The sequence below is a fragment of the Ctenopharyngodon idella genome, chromosome 2 (genome assembly GCF_019924925.1).
Source record: "Ctenopharyngodon idella isolate HZGC_01 chromosome 2, HZGC01, whole genome shotgun sequence".
Classification (NCBI taxonomy): Eukaryota; Metazoa; Chordata; class Actinopteri; order Cypriniformes; family Xenocyprididae; genus Ctenopharyngodon; species Ctenopharyngodon idella.
In genome coordinates, this window is record NC_067221.1 from 30,621,495 (window position 1) to 30,641,424 (window position 19,930).

A 19,930-nucleotide genomic window follows, 5' to 3' on the forward strand; every position below is an offset into this window, starting at 1 on the left:
TCATGTCATATAAGTTTTGTATCAGCTGTGTATCGTTTATCACCTTGTTATCTGCACTACTTAAGTTCCAGCTTTTCTGATGTTCTTTGTCCGGCCACGTTTCAGTTATGTGTGTGTATCCCTACCTGTTTGGATCTTACTATTAAAACCGTGTATTTGAATTTTACTCATCTGCGTCTTCATCTGCCTGCCTACGCACCCATTGTTACAAGTATGAACTACCACAAACGAAGCTAGCTAGCTTGTTAGCTTGAGAATACTTACTCTCAAAGTTGTCGATATAACTCAACACATCCAAATTAACACCCTTTTCCTTCTTGTTGGAGGGTGTGACAGATGCCAACCGCAAAATTTAAATTGACATTGTTTACCGTAATCTCTAGGAGATCTTGCAAGCAGCAAGTGTAAAAACCATGCAAACAGCACTCATTGAAAAGGTAGGCAAAAATCGCTGCACCGCAAGCTGACGAACAACTGAGACTAAATGCGGTAGCAACCGTGCATATCCATATCCAGTCCATTTGTAGTTGTAAGTCAACTATTGGCATTGGAAATATCCATGGAAATATCCAATATCCATATTGGATAAGATCACAGTTGGCCTAATATTACAGTCTGCAATACCAACTATTTGTGCTTCCCTATTAGCAGTCCATCCAAAGCTTTCAATGTTTTTATTTTCATGTTCCCATCATTCTTCTAATACTAATAATAATAAGCAACTGATCTGTAAGCGTGGACCATTATATTTGAATGTAATCATCCACTTTGGACGCCAAAATTGCAGCCCCTGTGCACCTTGAGTGCAAATGCATGGACTCTAATGGCTACATGGGAGACATGCGGAATTGTATAATATGCCTCTAGTTCCTCTAGGTCAGTTCCCTCCACATCAAGAGCAGTTACCCCTTTAATAGGCACTTTATTTGTGGACAAGTTGTCCTTTCAGGTGACTGCAACCTTGTCCAAGAGCTCTGGACATATCAGAAGAAGCATGAAATATTATTGCCGCATGAGCAAATCTACAAAGAATCTGGTAACACTTTATATTAAGGTGTAGTTACATGTTACATGTACCTACTACAGTAATAACAGCAAATTATGCATCATTACAAGTAACTAACCCTAAACCAAACTAACCCTAAACCACCTTTGTGGGGTGGGTTAGAGAGTCGGACTTGTAACCCGAAGGTCGTAGGTTATATTTCTTGTACATCTGTCTTTGTGTTTTAGAGCTTGCTTAGGAATCTTATCAACCACTTCATTAGCCTCCACTCCCAGATATGCAGGAACTATATTACTTAGTACTTGTTTGTGTAATTACACTGTAACAATGTCACCTTAAAATAAAGTGTAACCAAGAATCTCCCTCACTAGCCAAGGTAATCTGCATTGCTGTGGAAATTGAAGGAATCAGGCAAAAACGGCATGATAACCAGTAGTTTGTTACACTTAGTACCAGAATGACTAGCCAGTAGTCACTATAGTCCAGGCTTCTAATGTAAAGCAAACATTGTAATGACATTGTGTCGATCCTCTTATGCTGGCAGGAGAGGCCACTCCCAGACACAAGCATCATGTCTGCTAGCCAATATGCAAAAAGACATGCAAAAATTCAAAGCTGCTGAGAGATTATCTTGACTAGATACATAGTCTGTCCATCTCTATAGTCTGTCTGGTAAATTCAAAGATTTTTTTCAGATTGCTACAGCATTCCCTAAACTTGGAACCCATCAAAGTGCCAGAACTAAGTCAACTGCCTAAGCTTTTCAGTGGAATTGCAAGTACAAACAAATCACAAACTCCTATAACAAGTTGTGTACTGAGTATCCTGAGATTAATACTCATGTTTAGACAAAACTACTAGTTTGGATCCAGTACAGAGGCAGCTGATATTATTAAGGTTTTTCAGTGGAGGTCTGTGGACTTCTCATCCTCTGAAGCAGAAAGAAGCTTTAGTACCCTTAGAAGATTAAAAGCATGGCTACGCTCAAGAATGTCCTATAAGAGACAGAATCATGTAGCAGTTTGTCATGTCCACCAGGTCAAGTTGAATCTCATACAGAGGAAGCTGTCAACAATTTGTTGCTGGTTGTGAAAGACGCAAGCATATGTTTGGTGCCTTCATTTGAACTGTGATGTAGTCATTTTCCATGGTACCAAGCCTATCGATGAATGAATGTATCCTGATCCTACATTTGTAGTTATAGAATAGAGCTGACTGAGTAGAGCTGTTTGTTTTTCTTTCAAAAATGTTTTCAGATGTTCCTTTGCATACACTAAATTGACACTTGACCCGACAATAAACTGTGTATATACATTATAATTAATTACAGTGTGTTATGTACTTTATTTTAACTGATATTATGCACGGTGTAATGTGGTATTATTGAAATCATAAATGCTTGGGGATTCTTAACAACAATAACTAACATAATTTCCCAGTGTAGATAGATAGATCTGAGCTTATTTCAGAGTCCGTACAATTTCTCAGGTCTTGGTTCATGTATCAAAGATACATAGGATGTATTGAATCGAAAAATACCTTCTAAAATGCGGTCCCAGATGATGGAGACATAGTCATCACGGTCAGAGCGGGACTGCTCATGCCAGAAGCCTAATGCATGTAGAAACTCATGCTCAATGGTTGCGATGCGATCACATCCGCTGCCAATGGACAGCCTCTGTTTGCCAACTCGCCGGTTCCCAACTGATGAAAAGCATCTAATCACACATACATAAGTTTTTAACAGTTATCAGTTGTCATACTGATAAATGGTCATGAAGTACACTAACATGCTTTTTTGCATATTAACCAACACCACTGTGCAGTAAAACCATTTTATTACCAAATCAAATTTGTACGCCAGATGGTTCCTACACTCATATTGTGTGGAGCAGCATGTATATAAGTGTTTAGTAGCTCACCCATTGCCTTTAAATACAGAGATATAGTTTTCTTCTCCATTCCATGGTTTGTAATCGATGCATGACTTCAACCGATACTGTTCAAAGGCCTTCAGGATAACCCCTTTTGCGTTGATATCTGTCCATAGAGAAATCGATATGTTAGGGCCTAATTAGTATGGAATCCCATAGGAAAGAAAAATCAAAAGTGAGATCTCTTTAACATCTCAAATGTTTCGCCTAGACAAAAATGAGGTTACTTTAACATCAAATGGAGAATTTTGCTCGAGTCTTCTGCTTCACATACTTGTCTCCTGAGACAAAAACTCTAACAGTCTCACAATGGTCTCTAAAGTTTTAGAAGAGATCTCAACAACATCACACACTGTGCTCAGATTTTTCTCCTTACCTAGAGGCTCTGGTGGTCTTACATTTGTCTCCTCTAATGTTTAGAAGAGATCTCAACAACATCACACATTGTGCTCAGACTTCTCTCCTCAACTAGAGACACTGGATCTCTCACACGTCTTTTCTGTAATTTCATAAGAGACCTCAATAACATCACACACTGTGCTCAGACTTTTCTCCTTAGCTAAAGACTTTGGCGGTCTCACATTTGGCTCCTCTAAATTTCAAAAGTGATTTCAACAACTTTGCAAAGTGTATACCAAGTCAAATGTCTCAATGTGAACTCAAACATTTCTATCACATAATATGTATTAATAATCAAATTAGTCAAGGATTGGGTCATAAGCCATTTAATGTGCCTTTCAGCAAAGAAAGCTCCAGGGTTACCTTTCCTGTAGCAATTTTCCTGATAATGGTGTCTGGTACATTACTATTTTCAACAACAAATGATGTGCCCTATGCACATAAACTGTACAGCTTTCTTATTGTATCAACAATTAAGAGTAGCATAAACCTTATTTCTGCATATCTGGTACACACTTTGTAAAGTTGTTAAAATCTCATCTAAACTTTGAAAGGAGACAAATGTGAGAGCTTTAGAGTCTTTAGTTTAGGAGAAAAGTCTGAGCACAGTGTGCGATGTTACTGAGGTTTCTTATAAAACTTCAGAGAAGACAAGTGTTAGACCATTGGAATCTTTAGTTTAGGAAAAAAATCGAGAACAGTGTGTGATGTTGTTGAGATCTTTTCTGAAACTTCAGAGAAGACAAGAGTGAGAGCTCCCGAGTCTCTAGCTGAGGAGAAAAGTCTGAGCACAGTGTGTGATGTTGTTGAGATCTCTTCTAAAACTTTAGAGACCATTGTGAGACTTTTGTCTCAGGAGACTCAAGCTAAAGTCTCCATTTGATGTTAATTTAACCTCATTTATGTCTAGCAGAAATATTTGAGATGTTAAAGTTTTTTTTTTTTTGTGTATTGTAAATGTTCAGAGTTCTTTTTGTTATAGGAAAAAAAATTCTTAAACCTGTTATAGTATGTACAACACTGCAACTTATTTCAATATTGTGATAATACCGTATACCGTGATAAAAGCTTCAGCAATTATCGCAACATGAAAATTTGATACTGTCACATGCCTACAACTGAAGACTGGAGTAATGATGCTGAAAATTCAGCTTTGATCACAGTAAAAAACTACATTTTAACTACATTCGCTAGCGACCCAAGGTATGTAGATTTTTTTTCAATAATTGAATCTCTGATTATGATAAAAAAGCATCTGCTCAAATTGAATCCTTCCAAGTTCCAAAAGGTAAAGAAATGTGCTTTATATATTTTTTATTTTATTTTATTTTTTTGTAATTTTTTGTAGATTTAGATCCGGTTCACTAAAGACCCGAATATGTAATAATGATTGGTGAAACATTCATGCATTCAAGAGTTAAAATATATAACAAAAGAAAACTTTATATATATATATATATATATATATATACAGTGCCCTCCATAAGTATTGGGACAGTAAAGACAAAATTGCTCTGTTAGCTGTGGTGTCAAGACATCTATAAATATGATTAAAAGATGAATATGTGGCAGAAGTACAGAATGTTATTTTATTATTGTTATTTATTATCCTGTGATTGCTTGCAAGGGATTTAAAATTAAATATTAGCTTTTACACTTTTACATTTGCTTACATCTTACATTTTGTGTTGAAATAGTCGATAATAAAATGTGACATTCTATACTTCTGCCTCTTATTAATCTTTTAATCATATTTATAGACTCTTGACACCACAGCTAACAGAGCAATTTTGTCATTACTGTTCCAATACTTATGGAGGGCACTGTATATATATATACAGGTGCATCTCAATAAATTAGAATATCATGAAAAAGGTTTTTTTTTTTCTGTAATTTAATTCAAAAAGTAAAACTTAAATATATTCTAGATTTATTAGACATAAAGTAAAATATTTCCTGACTTTTTTGTTTTCATTTTGATGATTACAGCTTGCTGCTCATCAATAAAAAAAATCAGTATCTCAAATTAATAGAATATTTAATTTCAGGTTCTATTAAATTACCAGTCTCAGAGTATAAATACTGGGTTTAGGTCAGTAATCCCAACAGCAGTCATGGGGAAGTCTGCTGACTTGACAGTTGTCTGAAGACAAACATCAAGACCCTCTACAATGAGGGTAAGCCACAGAAGGTCATTGCTGAAAGAGCTGGCTGTTTGCAGAGTGCTGTGCCAAAGCATATTCATGGAAAGTTGACTGGAAGGAAAAAGTGTGGTAGGAAAAGGTGTACAAGTGAAAGGAATGACCGCAAGCTTGAGAAGATTGTCAGGCGAAGTCGATTTAAGAACTTAGGAGAGCTTCAAAAGGAGTGGACTGAAGCTGGAGTCAGTGCATCAAGAGCCACCGCACACAGACGTCTTCAAGAAATGGGCTACAACTGAAACTTCTGAACCAAAGACAACATCAGAAGTGTCTTACCTGGGCTAAGGAGAAAAAGAACTGGACTGTTGCTTAGTGGTCCAAAGTCCTCTTTTCAGATGAAAGTAAATTTTGCATTTCATTTGGAAATCAAGGCCCCAGAGTCTGGAGGAAGAGTGGAGAGGCACAGAAACCATGTTGCTTGAAGTCCAGTGTGAAGTTTCCACAGTCAGTGATGATTTAAGCTGCCATGTCATCTGCTGGTGTTGGTCCACTGTATTTTCTGAAGTCCACAGTCAACGTAGCCATCTACCAGGAAATTTTAGAGCCCTAATGCTTCCTTCTGCTGACAAGCTTTATGGAGATTTTCCAGCAGGATTAGGCACCTGCCCACACTGCCAAAAGTACCAAAAGCTGGTTCAATGACCATGGTGTTACTGTGCTTGATTGGCCATCAAACTCACCAGACCTGAACCTCATAGAGAATCTATGGGGTATTGTCAAGAGGAAGATGAGACACCAGACCCAACAACGCAGATGAGCTGAAGACCGCTATCAAAGCAACCTGGGCTTCCATTACACCTGAGCAGTGCCACAGGCTGATCGCTTCCATGCCACGCCGCATTGATGCAGTAATTCATGCAAAAGGAGGCCCAACCAAGTATTGAGTGCATAGAAATGAACAATAGGTTACTGACGTAACCCCGGTTCTCTGATAGCATGAAGTGAGGTATCTCACTATGGGACCGCCTCAGGGCGTGACCGATCGCGGAAGCACCAATAGCACCACGTCTGCCAACCATGGCAGACCAATCGCTGCAGCAATCAGGGAGTCCCGCCTCCCTGTATATAAACCGCAGCTACCTGCCATCTCTTCTCCATGCAGGACAGGCAAGGAGGGCAATGTTTGTGAGATACCTCACTTCATGTTATCAGAGAACGTTCTCTTTCTAACATTCGTTCAGTATCTCACTATGGGATATAGACAACTCTCGTATTGCCGATATTCTGATGAAGCAGACTAAGAAAGGCTGTGTAATTATCTGAATCATAGCTCCCGGCGGAGGTGAAAACAGAATAATATGAGGAATTCGCCCATTAATAAAACTGCATTATACAACCTGACTACTCATTCCCAGGACTGAGTGGGCCAGAGAGAGTTCTGTCAGACCAGCTTGCTACTGCGCAAATTTCTTGAATAGAGATGGAAGTAGCCATGCCTCTAGTAGACTGTGCTTGTAGTCCTATTGGGGGCTCTAAATTCGCATTATCGTAACATAATACGATAGCCTCCACCACCCATGAGAAAGGCGTTGACAGGAGATAGGTCTTCCCTTAGCTCTGACCTTATCTAGAAGGTCCTGTAAAAAACCCAGCACATCCTAAACTGAACACAAGAAAGGAACGATGTTCCTATCTGCGCACCAACCCTCAAACACCTCCATTTGAAAGTATATAAAGAACATGCTGAGGCAGCCCTCGCATTTTGAATTGTCTCAATCACTTTTGGAGGTAACCCAGCTGCATTCAGATTTAGCCTCTCACGGGCCAGGCCCAGAGAGCTAGTTTCTGAGGGGAGGGCTGAAATATTTCCCCCCGTGCTTGTGAGAGGAGATCCCTGCGCGCTGGTAATGGCCATGGCTGGTTGTAGAGCAGTTGTGCAATCTCCGCAACCCAAAGTCTCTCCGGCCAGTATGGCACGATCAGAATCATTACATGTTTGCATTCCCGAACGCTCCGTAGTGTCGGCTCGATCAGGCTCAACGGAGGGAACACGTAAAGTAACACATTTGGCCACTCGTGGGCTAGAGCATCCACACCCAACGGTGCATCGTTGCTGACCAGAGAGAAGAACAGGGGACATTGCGCGTCTTCACGCGATGCGAAGAGATCTACAGCGGCCTGGCCGAATCTCTGCCACACCATGAGCATAACTTGGGGGTGGAGTCTCCACTCCCCGTACAGAGGATTCCCCCTGGACAGTAAATCTGCTCCCCTGTTCATTATTCCTGGAACATGCGTCACGCATAATGACAGGAGGGTCCTGTTGCTCCTCATAATCAGGTCTTTCATTAACAAGTGAAGCTTGTGAGAATGCACTCCTCCCTGTCGATTTATGTAGGCTATCACCGTTGTATTGTCTGTCCTGACCAATACATGATGATTCTTGAGAAAATGCACAAAATGTCCCAGAGCTAGTAACACTGTCAGTAGTTCTAGAAAATGTATGTGCTTCTCTCTCAGTGCAGGAGACCAAACTCCCCTCACTGTTCTGCCCTCAAACACCGCCCCCCAGCCTGTGAGAGATGCATCTGTTGTCACCACTTTCCTCAATACAACAGGAAGCAGAGGGCATCCTGTCCTGAGAAAAGACGGGGCTCTCCAATGACAGAGAGCACTCATGCATTCTGGCGAGACACGCACTCTGCGGCTGAGATGGCTCATGGGGCGAATGCCCTGTGATGCTGTCCAGTTCTGAAAATCCCTCATTCGCAGCACTCCCAGGGGAACCACTGACACTGTTGAGGCCATCAGACCCAGTAGTCGAAGACACATTCCTAAAGAGACTAAACTCTCTCGTTGAAAAAGGGAGAGGCAGCTGAGAAATGTCTTGATGCGTTCATCTGATAGGAACGCTCGAAACATCACTGAATTCAACCTGAGACCCAAGTAGACTATTTCCTGTGAAGGAATTAGACAGCTCTTTGTCTGGTTTATCTTGAAACCTAATCTCTCCAGATGCGTCACTAGTGTGTATGTATCGCTCTCTGCTTGCCGCGGGGACGGCGCACAGATGAGCAGATCGTCCAGATATGATGAAACTCTGACTCCTCCATTCCTTAACGGCGTCAGAGCCGCTTCCACACATTTGGTGAAAACCCTGGGCACTAAAGCAAGGCCAAAGGGGATTTTCATATACTTTCAAACCTCAGATATTTTCTGTGAGCAGGAAAAATATCTATGTGAAAATATGCATCCTGGAGGTCCACTGAGGTGAACCAATCCCCTTGACGAATACTCTGACACAAAGTTCTGAGCGAAAGCATTTTGAATTTGTATTTTCTGAGGTGTTTGTTGAGGACCCGTAAATCTAAAATGGGACGGAGACCTCCCCTTCGTTTGGGAATCACAAAATAACGTGAGTAGAAGCCCATCTGGCTTTCCTCCGTTGGAATCACTCTTATCACTCCTTTTCTCATTAAAGAGGATATTTCTTCCTCTAAAACCTGAGCTGCTTGCCCATGGGCCGCTGAAATTACCACTCCATTGAACACAGGAGGTTTTACAGCGAATTGAAGTTTGTATCCTCTGTCTATTGTGGTTAAAACCCAGGGATGAACTGCGCATGCACGCCAGTTCTCCGCCTGAGCAGCGAGTGAGCTCTTCCCAGCTTCGCTCACTAGTGGTACTGTGGCACACTCTAGTGGCGACGGGGGGAATAACGCTCCAGTGAAGGAGTTATATTCGTCATTTTTTGTGATTGTTTTAATCTTTTGTGATATTTTTTTATTTTTATCCCACTCTGCGCCCTCAGCCCTTGGCCTGGATGCGACAGAGAAAACTTTATTTGTGATGGGATGCTTGTGCACTTTTGTCTTTCCTCCCTCAGAACAAACCTCGTAGGTGGAGGGAGAGACAATTCTTTGGGGGGCGCCAGAGGAACATAGGCCATTTTCCTGCGAACACTGGGCTTTGAACTGTCCACACAAACACATTGCACATTTAAATTCCTTCTCCATTTCCCCACGGGAGGGAGAAAGGAATCGTTTTGAAGGGATAGGACAGAGAAACCCTAAGTGCTGTCTCCAAACCCTTCTTGTTGCCAAACTGATGTCTCAGGTCGACCACCTCTTTTTGTTCCCCTGAAGGGTGGCCGACCGGTGTTTTGCTTCTGCAGCTGCAAACGACTGTTTCGTTTTCACAAAACCGGGCTTTGACTGAGGGCCCGCGCTTCCCGGCTGTTGTGGTGGAGCAGGACGGGAAGGTTGATATTCAGAATGACCTCCTCTACCTGAAGGCCTGAAATTCGGACGGCTCGGGTGATAAGGCCGAGCTGCTGGCTTTCTGGGGAGACAAACCTCGAATGCTTCTCCCTCCCTCACATTGCTGATGCATAGCTGTTACCGTCGCACCGAACATGGCCTTTGGATCGATAGGGGCATCTAAAAACTCCACTTTTTCTTTGTCAGAGAGACCTGACAAACCCAGCCATAGCGATCTCTCTCCCACAACCGCTAAGCCCATACTCCGACCGCAACTTTGAACTGATCCGCGGGACGTGCGCAGGTTTAAATCTGCAATGACGCATATCTCCTCCCAGAGCGCTGGGTTGGGACAACCGGAGTCCAGCTGACGCCCCATCTCCTCTAATAACTCTGCTTGATAGGCCGTAAGAAGAGATGTCGCATTCAAACCACGGACGGCCAGTGCAGAAGATTTATAAATGTTTTGAAAAACAGAGGCGGCGAAGCGCTCTGTTTTCCCTGGCAGTGAGGCTTCGGCTGAAGAGAGTGCTGCCCTGCGACTCGGGTGCAAATGATTCGCCACAGATGATTCTACAGGGGGAGGATCCGCCATCCCCAAATCCTCCATTCCCTGAACATCCAGCCTCGAGAATCCCTTGACAGGTACTCGGTGGGAAAAAGGCTTATCCCAAAACCTCTTCATTTCAGCCACACAAGCCGGGACAGCTGGAATAAACTGCCTCGCTGGAGTGAGACGTGGCGGAAGTCTCTTTCCATCATACAGGTCTCTTTCAGCTCCTTGACCTGCTGGTTGGAATGGTCAGTCGATCGACAGTCTAGCCACGGCCCTGCGACAGACCTCGAGTAGATCTGTATCCATCTGCACAGGGGAGGGTGAGCTCTCATCCTGTGCACTCGGCGGACGCGACTGCATCGGGGGAAGAATAGCGTCTTCATCATCGTCATCCTTGTCCTAGAGGATGGTCGACAATACTTCATCATCGTTATCGTCATCTTCCTCTCCCGTTAACGGATCTTCGAACAGCGGGGGAAGGATGGGTGACACCTTCTCCATCATCTCACCCCACGAGCTGGCAGCCTGTGGACAATCCATCGGTTCCTCTCTGGGTTGAGCAGAGAGGCATGGGTCCGACTTCCCAGCTACTGCAACGCGAAGCCTTCGCTCTCTGGTTTTAACCGAGAACGTCGCGCAGTGAGGACAGCCCTCGAGGTTGGACAACTCTGCCTGAGAGTGTTTAGCGCCCAAGCAGGAGATGCAGAGGCCGTGTGAATCCTTCGCAGAAATTCACATTCCACACGCACACGGATGGCGAGGACGGCCTTTTCCTCCGGGGCTCTCCGGTTCTTTTGCAGTGGCCATGAAGCCTGCAGTCTCTTCGTATGGGAAGCCCACCACAACGTGACAACTAGTACGGAGCTGTGCTGCGATAGAGAGCTCTTTTCCTTCTTTTTGGAAAAACTTGGGAAAATAAATAGAAAACTTAAAGCAGAAAACTGGCCTTGACGCGTTAGTTATCTTACTCTAAGTGGCAAGTTACTCAACAAACGTTAAGAATATATTGCGTTTGGGATATTACCTTGAGGCTCCGTCTGTAAACTGTTAAGCAATAATTCCCAAAGTCTGCTGAGAACAGCTTCCAAAATCTTCACGGGGAAGAGAGCGAGAATGACGAAATGGCAGGTAGCTGCGGTTTATATACAGTGAAGCGAGACTCCCTGATCACTGCAGCGATTGGTCTGCCATGGTTGGCAGACGTGGTGTTATTGGTGCTTCCGTGATCGGTCACGCCTTGAGGCGGTCGCATAGTAAGATACTGAACGAATGTTAGAAAGAGAACATACTTTTCAGAAGCCTGACACTTCTGTTTAAAATATCCTTTTTTTTATTGATCTTATGAAGTATTCTAATTTTTTGAGATAGTGAATTGGTGGGTTTTTGTTAAATGTGAGCCAAAATCATCACAATTAAAAGAACCAAAGACTTACTTCAGTCTGTGTGCACTGAATTTATTTAATACACGAGTTCCACAATTTGAGTTGAATTACTGAAATAAATTAACTTTTCCATGACATTCTAATTTATTGAGGTGCACCTGTATGTGTGTGTGTGTGTGTGTATATATGTATATATATATATATATATATACACACACTAATAAGAAAAATGGAAACTCACCCAAATCATCCTCAAGGTAATAAGGAATTGTTTTTGGCCATCTGTATTCATCCCCAATTATAGAATTTCTCCCCAGTTTCTGAGACAGAAACAAGACATTAAATGCTGAATTATTTTTATTCACAGATACAACAGTAATGCTGTGAGAGCAGCAAACCACTCACAAACAGATGGATTTTCTTTGTTTTTCAGGTCAAATTAGTTAGTATCAGGTCTGCTGGTATTACCAAAATATCAGCTCTTACCTCATCATATAAAATATCTCCTTCAAAAAGATCAAGACCCGCATCTGAAAATACGACAAACAAAACAAGACAGAAAGGTCATGATCAATCAGACTGACCATCATGCAAACCAAAACACAGCTCGTCTGTAAGGGCAGGATAACCAAATTGTAAATGTGTAAACTGTAAATGTGTTCATCATTCTGCAACAAATATTTTTCAGATTTTAATTCAGAAAGTGAGCAGGATCATAAAATTGAACGCATGGCCTCAGTAGGCGTGCATTATACTGAGCCCTGCCCAGCTCAGCAGCGCCCCACAATTTTTGAATCTGTGGTGAAAAATGGAACTGCAGCACGCTCAAAACGGGGGCAGATTCCAGACTGCCTAGTTGCTTATTTTCACGTTACCTTAAGTTAATCTCGCTCCAGACCAATGCGACATCAATCCACTCAGTGTGGACCTCATCAAAAGTATTAAAGGATTAGTTCACGAAATTTCTGTCATTAATTTCCAAAAACGAAATTTCTGTCATTAATTAGGCTACTCACCCTCATGTTCTTCTACCCGCTAGACCTTCGTTCATCTTCGGAACACAAATTAAGATATTTATGATGAAGGTTTTTTATCTCCCATAGAAAGCAAAGAAACTACCACATTCAAGGTCCAGAGAAGTAGTAAAGACATTGTTAAAATAGTCAGTGTGACTACAGTGGTTCAACCTATGAAGTGACGAGAATACTTTTCGTGTGCAAAAAAAAAAAAAAAGACTTTATTCAACCATTTTTCCTCTTCCCTGTCAGTTTCCTACGCAGTTGCCGCAGTGAACACAGTACAGAGCTTCCGTGTTTATGTCCAAACGCATGCATGTGATGCTGATGTAGGAGCCAACCAATACAGAGTCGGCATTCTGACGTAGAACACGGAAGCTCTGCACTGCGTTCACTGCGTAGGAGACTGACATGATGAGTCAGACTAACATGATAGATGAGCGAAGGTCTTGCAGGTTTGGAATGACATGAGTGCTTAATGACAGAAATTTCATTTTTGGGTGAACTAACCCTTTAAAGCCTGTCAATCAGCATTAGAGTGCCACCCTTAGGCTTAATAATGCAACCTCTGCCAAGTGTTCTTCCTACTGTATAGACCTAGTGATAAAATGTTCATCTTACCTTCATTAACATCAAACAGATCCTCTTTTCCGCCATCTACATTATATTCTGCAAAATCAATGCTAATGCAGTTAGGCACAGTTTTTACATATTTTTTTACATATTTTTCTGTACATTAAATACATTCTTAGCAGAGAAAAGAGGAAGAAAGCACCCTTACCGATCACTCGTTGTGTTGCCTAATGGGCAAAACATGACAAGAGAGAAGATTCAAAAACATCAATTGTACAAACAAGACTTTTCAGTTGACAATTAATACATGCTGAATTACTTCAGAATAAGTAAAACTATTCTCAAACTTGTTCTGTTTGCTGTTCTGTTGCACGAAAACTGAAATATCCATTATAACTTTAATGACGTGTAAAAGAGTCACTCACCTCACATCTACCTTGACAGCCAAAGAGATATAAGATATGCAAAAGAAATAGAAAAGTGTGTATCGTGCCCCCTTGCCCCATGCTTGAGCTATGAAGCACAGAACAACTGACAGAAGAGTCTTGATCTGATATCAGCCCAACAATGTTGTAAAAGATGTATAAAATGATGAAAAGTGCAAAGATAGCATGATGGACCTGATAGAGAGTAACTGCAGATCAATAATTGACAGAGTAGTAAATGCTACAAGTTCATCTGATTGGTTCTCTTTTCAAAATCAAGGGTGATAATCCAGTTGTTATAGATCTAATCAGAAACAACATGAGTGAAGAATGTACATTAAGAGTGTTTTATGATGCGTCTCTAAGCACCTTTACCTTATTTTTATTATTCTCAGGTTAGGTAAGCAAGTCAAATCTGATCTCAATTATAAGCATTTTAAAATACTTACAATCAGACAGACTTCTCCATGGTCTGTTCAGGCTCAACGACTTAAATTAATGCCACATGATGCCGCGTTTAGTTATAAAGTTATAAGTTCATTTATTTATTACATTAGTTTATTATACAATGTAATATTTACATTATTACATTCTAGCATTACATATATTCTACTAACATTCTATACAAGTAATTAAAATCTTAAAACAACAGTTGTAGTGTCTTCCTTTATAAACATATTCTTAATAAAGCTTTACAACAATTGTGTGTTGTCTCTTTTCTTTATAAACTACATTCTTATTAAAGTACTTTTACAATAACAGTTGTCTTGTCTTCTTTAATAAGTAATTAATATATGCTTTAATAAAGGCGTTACAATACCAGTTGTCTTTCATTCTTTAATACAAACATCTGTTGTTGGGGTTTTTCTTTTTTCTACATTCTTTCATATAAAAAAATTCTTCTGTTTTTCTTACACATCATTTCCAACAAGCTATCTCTGTTATAATTTTTCTTTTATAAACAGATATCACTTAATTCATATAATTTCCAACAAGCTATCTCTGTTATAATTTTTCTTTTATAAACAGATATCACTTGTGACAGCTGTACTTCATAAACAGCTAACATCTTTTCACTGTTTACACACAAACATGTTATCAAACATGTCTCTTCCTCCAATATATCACTTTTCAGTTTTTTTCAGTTATCTCTCATAACTTTTTCACTGTTTACACACAAACAAGTTATCAAACATGTCTCTTCCTCCAATATATCGCTTTTCAGTTTTTTTTATATAAACAGTTATCTCTCATAACTCTCTTTCACTGTTTACACACAAACAAGTTATCAAACACGTCTCTTCCTCCAATATATCTCTTATGACAGCTGTGCTTCATAAACAGCTATCTCTTGTTTTTCTCTGTAAGTCAAACATCTGTTTTTTTTTCCTTTATCTTCAAATCACAGTTGTGTTGTCATTATTATTGCTTATAAATCACTTACTTCAATAAATGTTTTTTCTTCTTAAATCTCAGTTGTGTTGTCATTATTATTGCTTATAAATCACTTATTTCGATAAATGTTTTTTCTTCTTAAATCTCAGTTGTGTTGTCATTATTATTCTTTATACGCAGAAGAGGTACAAGTAGCATAGAAAAGTTGCATTCCCTAATGAAGCAGGGTGGGGCTGATATCAACAAGAGATAACAGCATTGCAAAACATGGCTGCTAGAAAATGAGAAATAGAACCATAAATTTAGTATGTTTCCTAAAAACAATCCTACGATCATTTTTCTTTCAAGGAAGAACCAGGATTCACGAAAAAAAAAAAAAAAAAAACAACCCCTTGTGTGATCTTACTTGATCTAATACAATATAATTATTGCCCATTATTGCCTGGCTGCTCTTGACAGCCTGAAGCAGCAACTGTTTTCAGTATCACCATAAAAGCGAGATGATCTTCACTGCAGAACACAAGATCCAGGGGGCGAGGTTGGATCCAGATCCAACTCCTCCCACTTTACATATCCCTAAACCTACCCGTTTCCACCCTCTGGATCTAAAGCTACCCATCTCCACCCCCTGGATCTGGATCTAACAAAAAACGCAATCTAAGCGGGCATTTATACACCTTTTTTCCAACTAAAAACTGAAAACTTTTTATGTGTTTTGGCTGTTCATTTACACTACAACAGCGTTTTGGGAGTCTGATAACAAAAGTGTACGTTTTTGAAAATGTTACCGTTATCGTGAACTACAAAACCGCAAATCTGTGAAAACGGTAACACCGTGCGCATACATATTATGTGTTCTGTCTATAGGTGCGTTGTGTGTCTTTACAAAGTGACACCGCAAACTACTGGATTGGCAGCATAATACAGCGCTTTTAATCGTTTTCGTGGATCCGTGTGAATGGGGATTGTTTTGACAATGTTGTCGCCTGTACGTTAAAAAAAAGCAATGTGTTTTTTTTTTCCCCTTAATGTTTATTTATATATTAATTTATTTTTCATTATTAATATTGTAAGTAAATGTAATGTAACAGTGTTTTATTAAAAAAAAAAATACAATACAGTTAAAAAAAAAAAAAAAAATGTGATAGGAAAACAGGCCCTGGAGCACTTCCTAAAATAATATTTTATTTAATGCAGAACTGAGATACAACATTTACATTCGTTTGGATTAAAACTGAGTTAAACCTGTTCTGTGCTCACTGAATGAGTCACACACAGTGGAAAATTAGTGTACCTTTTTTTATTTATGGAAATGTCATCACACACTATATGCTACACATTAGTGTCTTTGAATGTAAGTTACAGTACGAGACATGCTACCCTATTCTATCATGAAACCATGCCCAAGCTAGACACAGTTAGAAAAAAGGAATGACCAAAATAACCTTATTTCCTGAAATATATTTTCAGCCAGACTGACTGATTGATTGATTCCAGTGGAGTCAGTTGCAACAACTAAGACTAACGAAAGGCAAGAATATTGGTGCATTAACAATACAATTAGTAGTATTTCTACTCTCATCACAGAAGAAAAATTCCTTCAAACTTGTGGCTTTTGACAGCAACAACACACCTTACATTTCTAAAGGAAATGTTTGCATTGTAAAGCAAGTAAAAACTAGTTGTTACACAGAAGGACAGCTCATTCAGCACAACTACAGAAACTGTGTTTTTCTGAACTTCTCACTGTTTAAACTGCAACTGAAGATGAACTTTGCTCACTGTGTGACAACATTGGACAAGGCTTTTTTATATGATTCTGTAGATCACTGGACTGGGTGAAACTCCTCCCACATGCAGTGCAGTGATACGGCCTCTCTCCAGTGTGCACTCGCTCATGTCTTTTCAGGGCTCCAGAATGAGTGAAACCCTTTCCGCAATATGAGCACTTGTAAGGTTTTTCTCCAGTGTGGATTTTTTGGTGCTGCTTCAAGGCACTGGATCTAGTAAAAGTGTCCCCACACTCAAAACATATATGAGCTCTCTCGCCAGTGTGTATTTTCTGATGATCATTAAAACAGCCCAAGCGCAAAAAACCCTTTCCACACACAGCACACACGTAAGGCTTCTCATTTGTATGAATTTTCATGTGGGCCTTTAGGTTTGATGCCAAAATAAAATTTTTACCACACTGATCACATTTAAACGCCCTTTCTCCAGAGTGCGAGCGCTGATGATCTTTGAGGTTCGTTGCACATTTGAAACTCTTTCCACATTGATTGCACATGTACGGCCTCTCTCCAGTGTGAATCCGTATGTGCCTTTTAAGGTGTCCTTTGCATGTGAAACTCTTTTCACAATGAGGGCAGGTGAAAGGCTTCACTCCAGAGTGAATTTTGACGTGTTCATTGAAGTGTCCTTTATGTGTGAAACTCTTCCCACACTCAGGGCAGATGAAAGAATTGTTGGTTTCAGTTCTCTGCGTCGTTTCTTGTGAGAGATTCTTTTTCAATTCTGAGCAACTAAAAGATTTTTCTCCACTTCTGAAACTGTGAGCTTCCTGATAAAGATATTTATCCTCCGTGTCATTCACTTGACTTTCTTCTTTTGCTTGCATCAGGTCTAAAATGGAACACAGTATACAGTCAAAAATCAATTCACAAAAGATGAAACCAAAAATAACAGTGATCCAAGCTTAAAGGGTTAGTTCACCCAAAAATGAAAATTCTGTCATTAATTACTCAAGCTCGTGTCGTTCCACATCTGTAAGACCTTCGTTCATCTTCGGAACACAAATGAAGATATTTTTAATGAAATCCGAAAAGTTTCTGTCCCTCCATAGAGATCCAGCACAACTACCACTTTCAAGGTCCAGAAAGGTAAGAAAGACATCATTATCAGTACTCCACGTGACTCCAGTAATTTAACCTTCATTTTATGAAGCGACATGACTGTTTTATTCACATAAAAAACATAATTTACCATTTTATTTACAAAATGATATTATCCAAAGCACGTAACGTCAGCTCTCGCGTGAACAAAATCCTTTGTGAAATGCATCCATCTCGTGAACACTCGCGTATTTGCTTTGTGTTGACGCGCGAGTCTGAACACAACACGCATGTGAACGCGGGTTGTAGATCAATATTTTCTTAAATAAAGTGGTAAATTATGTTTTTTTGCACAAACAAAGTACTTGCGTCGCTTCAAAACTGAGGTTAAACCACATGGAGTACTTTAATGATGTCTTTCCTACCTTTCTGTACCTTGAAAGTGGTAGTCACATTAGATCCCTATGGAAAGACAGAAAGCTCTCAGCTTTCATTAAAAATATCTTCATTTGTGTTCTGAAGATAAACGAAGGTCTTACGGAAGTGGAACGACATGATGGTGAATAATTAATGACAGAATTTTCATTTTTGGGTGAACTATCCCTTTCATGGCAGAAAGCAACAGCCGTCAAGTATCTATTTTTATCAGATCTTTGATGTGCTGAATGATGATCTTTCCTCATATTATTTAACAATGTTATTTTAGTAGGTGAAAGGGGAGTGTTGTATCAAATGGTAAGGTCAGATGAAACGGTTTAACCAATTATAAATAAGCTACAGTGATGAAATCACATACATAACAACCATTAGATTTTGTAAGTATCTGAAAGAATTTACAGAACAAAACTCATTTTGAGGTAGGAAAAAAAAAAAAAAAAAAAATCACAAAGTCTTGATAATAGGTGTTAATTGACAAAATGTGTAGTGCATCTGCATTTATCTCTACTTTAATATAACTAATTAAAACTTTTAAATACATGCTACATTTAGAAATATGGCTGAACAGGCAGTGATTGATATAACTTTACAGTGTACTTCTACTGAACCCGCAAATCATGAATAAATCTGTTTAGTGTATTGATCTACATTTGCCACAACTGTGAGAGTGACTAACACACAAACCTGCTATTTTAATCATTAATCATAGTTTAGTATTTTGCAACTTGAAATTAAAATGGAATTCCTCCCATTTGTAGACCTTTAGAATTAAAATGCTTAAATTGAAATGGGAGTGTGGTTGGGGCTGATACAAAAACAATATTGAAAAAAGTGCATTTGAAGTGCATTCATGCACACACATGTAAAACTAATAGAAAAGAGAAATTACAATTTAAAGTTTAAGACAGCGCAACAACAGAGAATTGTGGAAGCAAGGACAAAAACTCCCCAGTCTCCCATACTGCCAACTCTGGTTGAACTTGACTGTTGACGATTAACAGTTTGATTATTAAAAACTCACCAACCTATTTGTTCTTCAGTATCTTCATCTTTCACTCTGCATGCTTCTGCATCACTCATGTCTTCAGTGTCATCTTTAATAAACTCCATCTTTACGAGAATGTCAGGCAGATCTCAGTCAAGCCACATTTATTATTATAGCTCTTTATACAATACAGATAGTTTCAAATCACAGTAATAAACAGAACATAACGATCAATGATGCAAACTTCATCAAATATGAGCTGTTATACCTAACGTTAGACTTTTCCTGTTTGTTTGGTAACGAGACTTTGCCACGTTTACGGAGATACAAATATTCGTGCATTTATTGGCCTTAATGTCAATTCGTACACATCTACTACGCCCTAAAAAGTACGTGCCGCGTGTGTTTACGGTTTTCACCTCTGAGCTTCACATCGTTAAACGAACATTGTTAACATGGACCATTTGTCGCTTATCCAGATAAGGAGATGCTTCGCATTGCAAAGCGTATTTCTTTCTTGTTTACATTTTATAAAGGTTTGCAAACTAAACTCGGTGCATTTCCGCCACCTACAGGCATGGAGTGAGGAC

General features: G+C 39.7%; 1 protein-coding gene across 4 annotated transcripts in view; it reads right to left on the reverse strand.

Annotated features, from left to right (window-relative positions):
- Positions 1-19,844, reverse strand: part of mep1bb (meprin A subunit beta b) — a 36,499-nt gene extending 16,655 nt beyond the window's left edge. Inside the window, exons 1-9 of one of the 4 annotated variants that reach the window (XM_051876316.1) lie at positions 19,609-19,844; positions 19,381-19,465; positions 13,692-17,708; positions 13,475-13,493; positions 13,315-13,362; positions 12,164-12,207; positions 11,919-11,997; positions 2,929-3,046; positions 2,546-2,724 (exon numbers count right to left, since the gene is read on the reverse strand). In XM_051876316.1, coding sequence (XP_051732276.1) covers positions 2,546-2,724; positions 2,929-3,046; positions 11,919-11,997; positions 12,164-12,207; positions 13,315-13,362; positions 13,475-13,493; positions 13,692-13,772 — 568 coding nt within the window. In that variant the 5' untranslated portion in view covers positions 13,773-17,708; positions 19,381-19,465; positions 19,609-19,844. Of the gene's footprint in view, positions 1-2,545; positions 2,725-2,928; positions 3,047-11,918; positions 11,998-12,163; positions 12,208-13,314; positions 13,363-13,474; positions 13,494-13,691; positions 17,709-19,376 lie in introns of all 4 variants that reach the window. The other 3 variants (XM_051876324.1, XM_051876299.1, XM_051876307.1) reach the window with 3 other exon arrangements.
- Between the last annotated feature and the right edge of the window lie 86 nt (positions 19,845-19,930).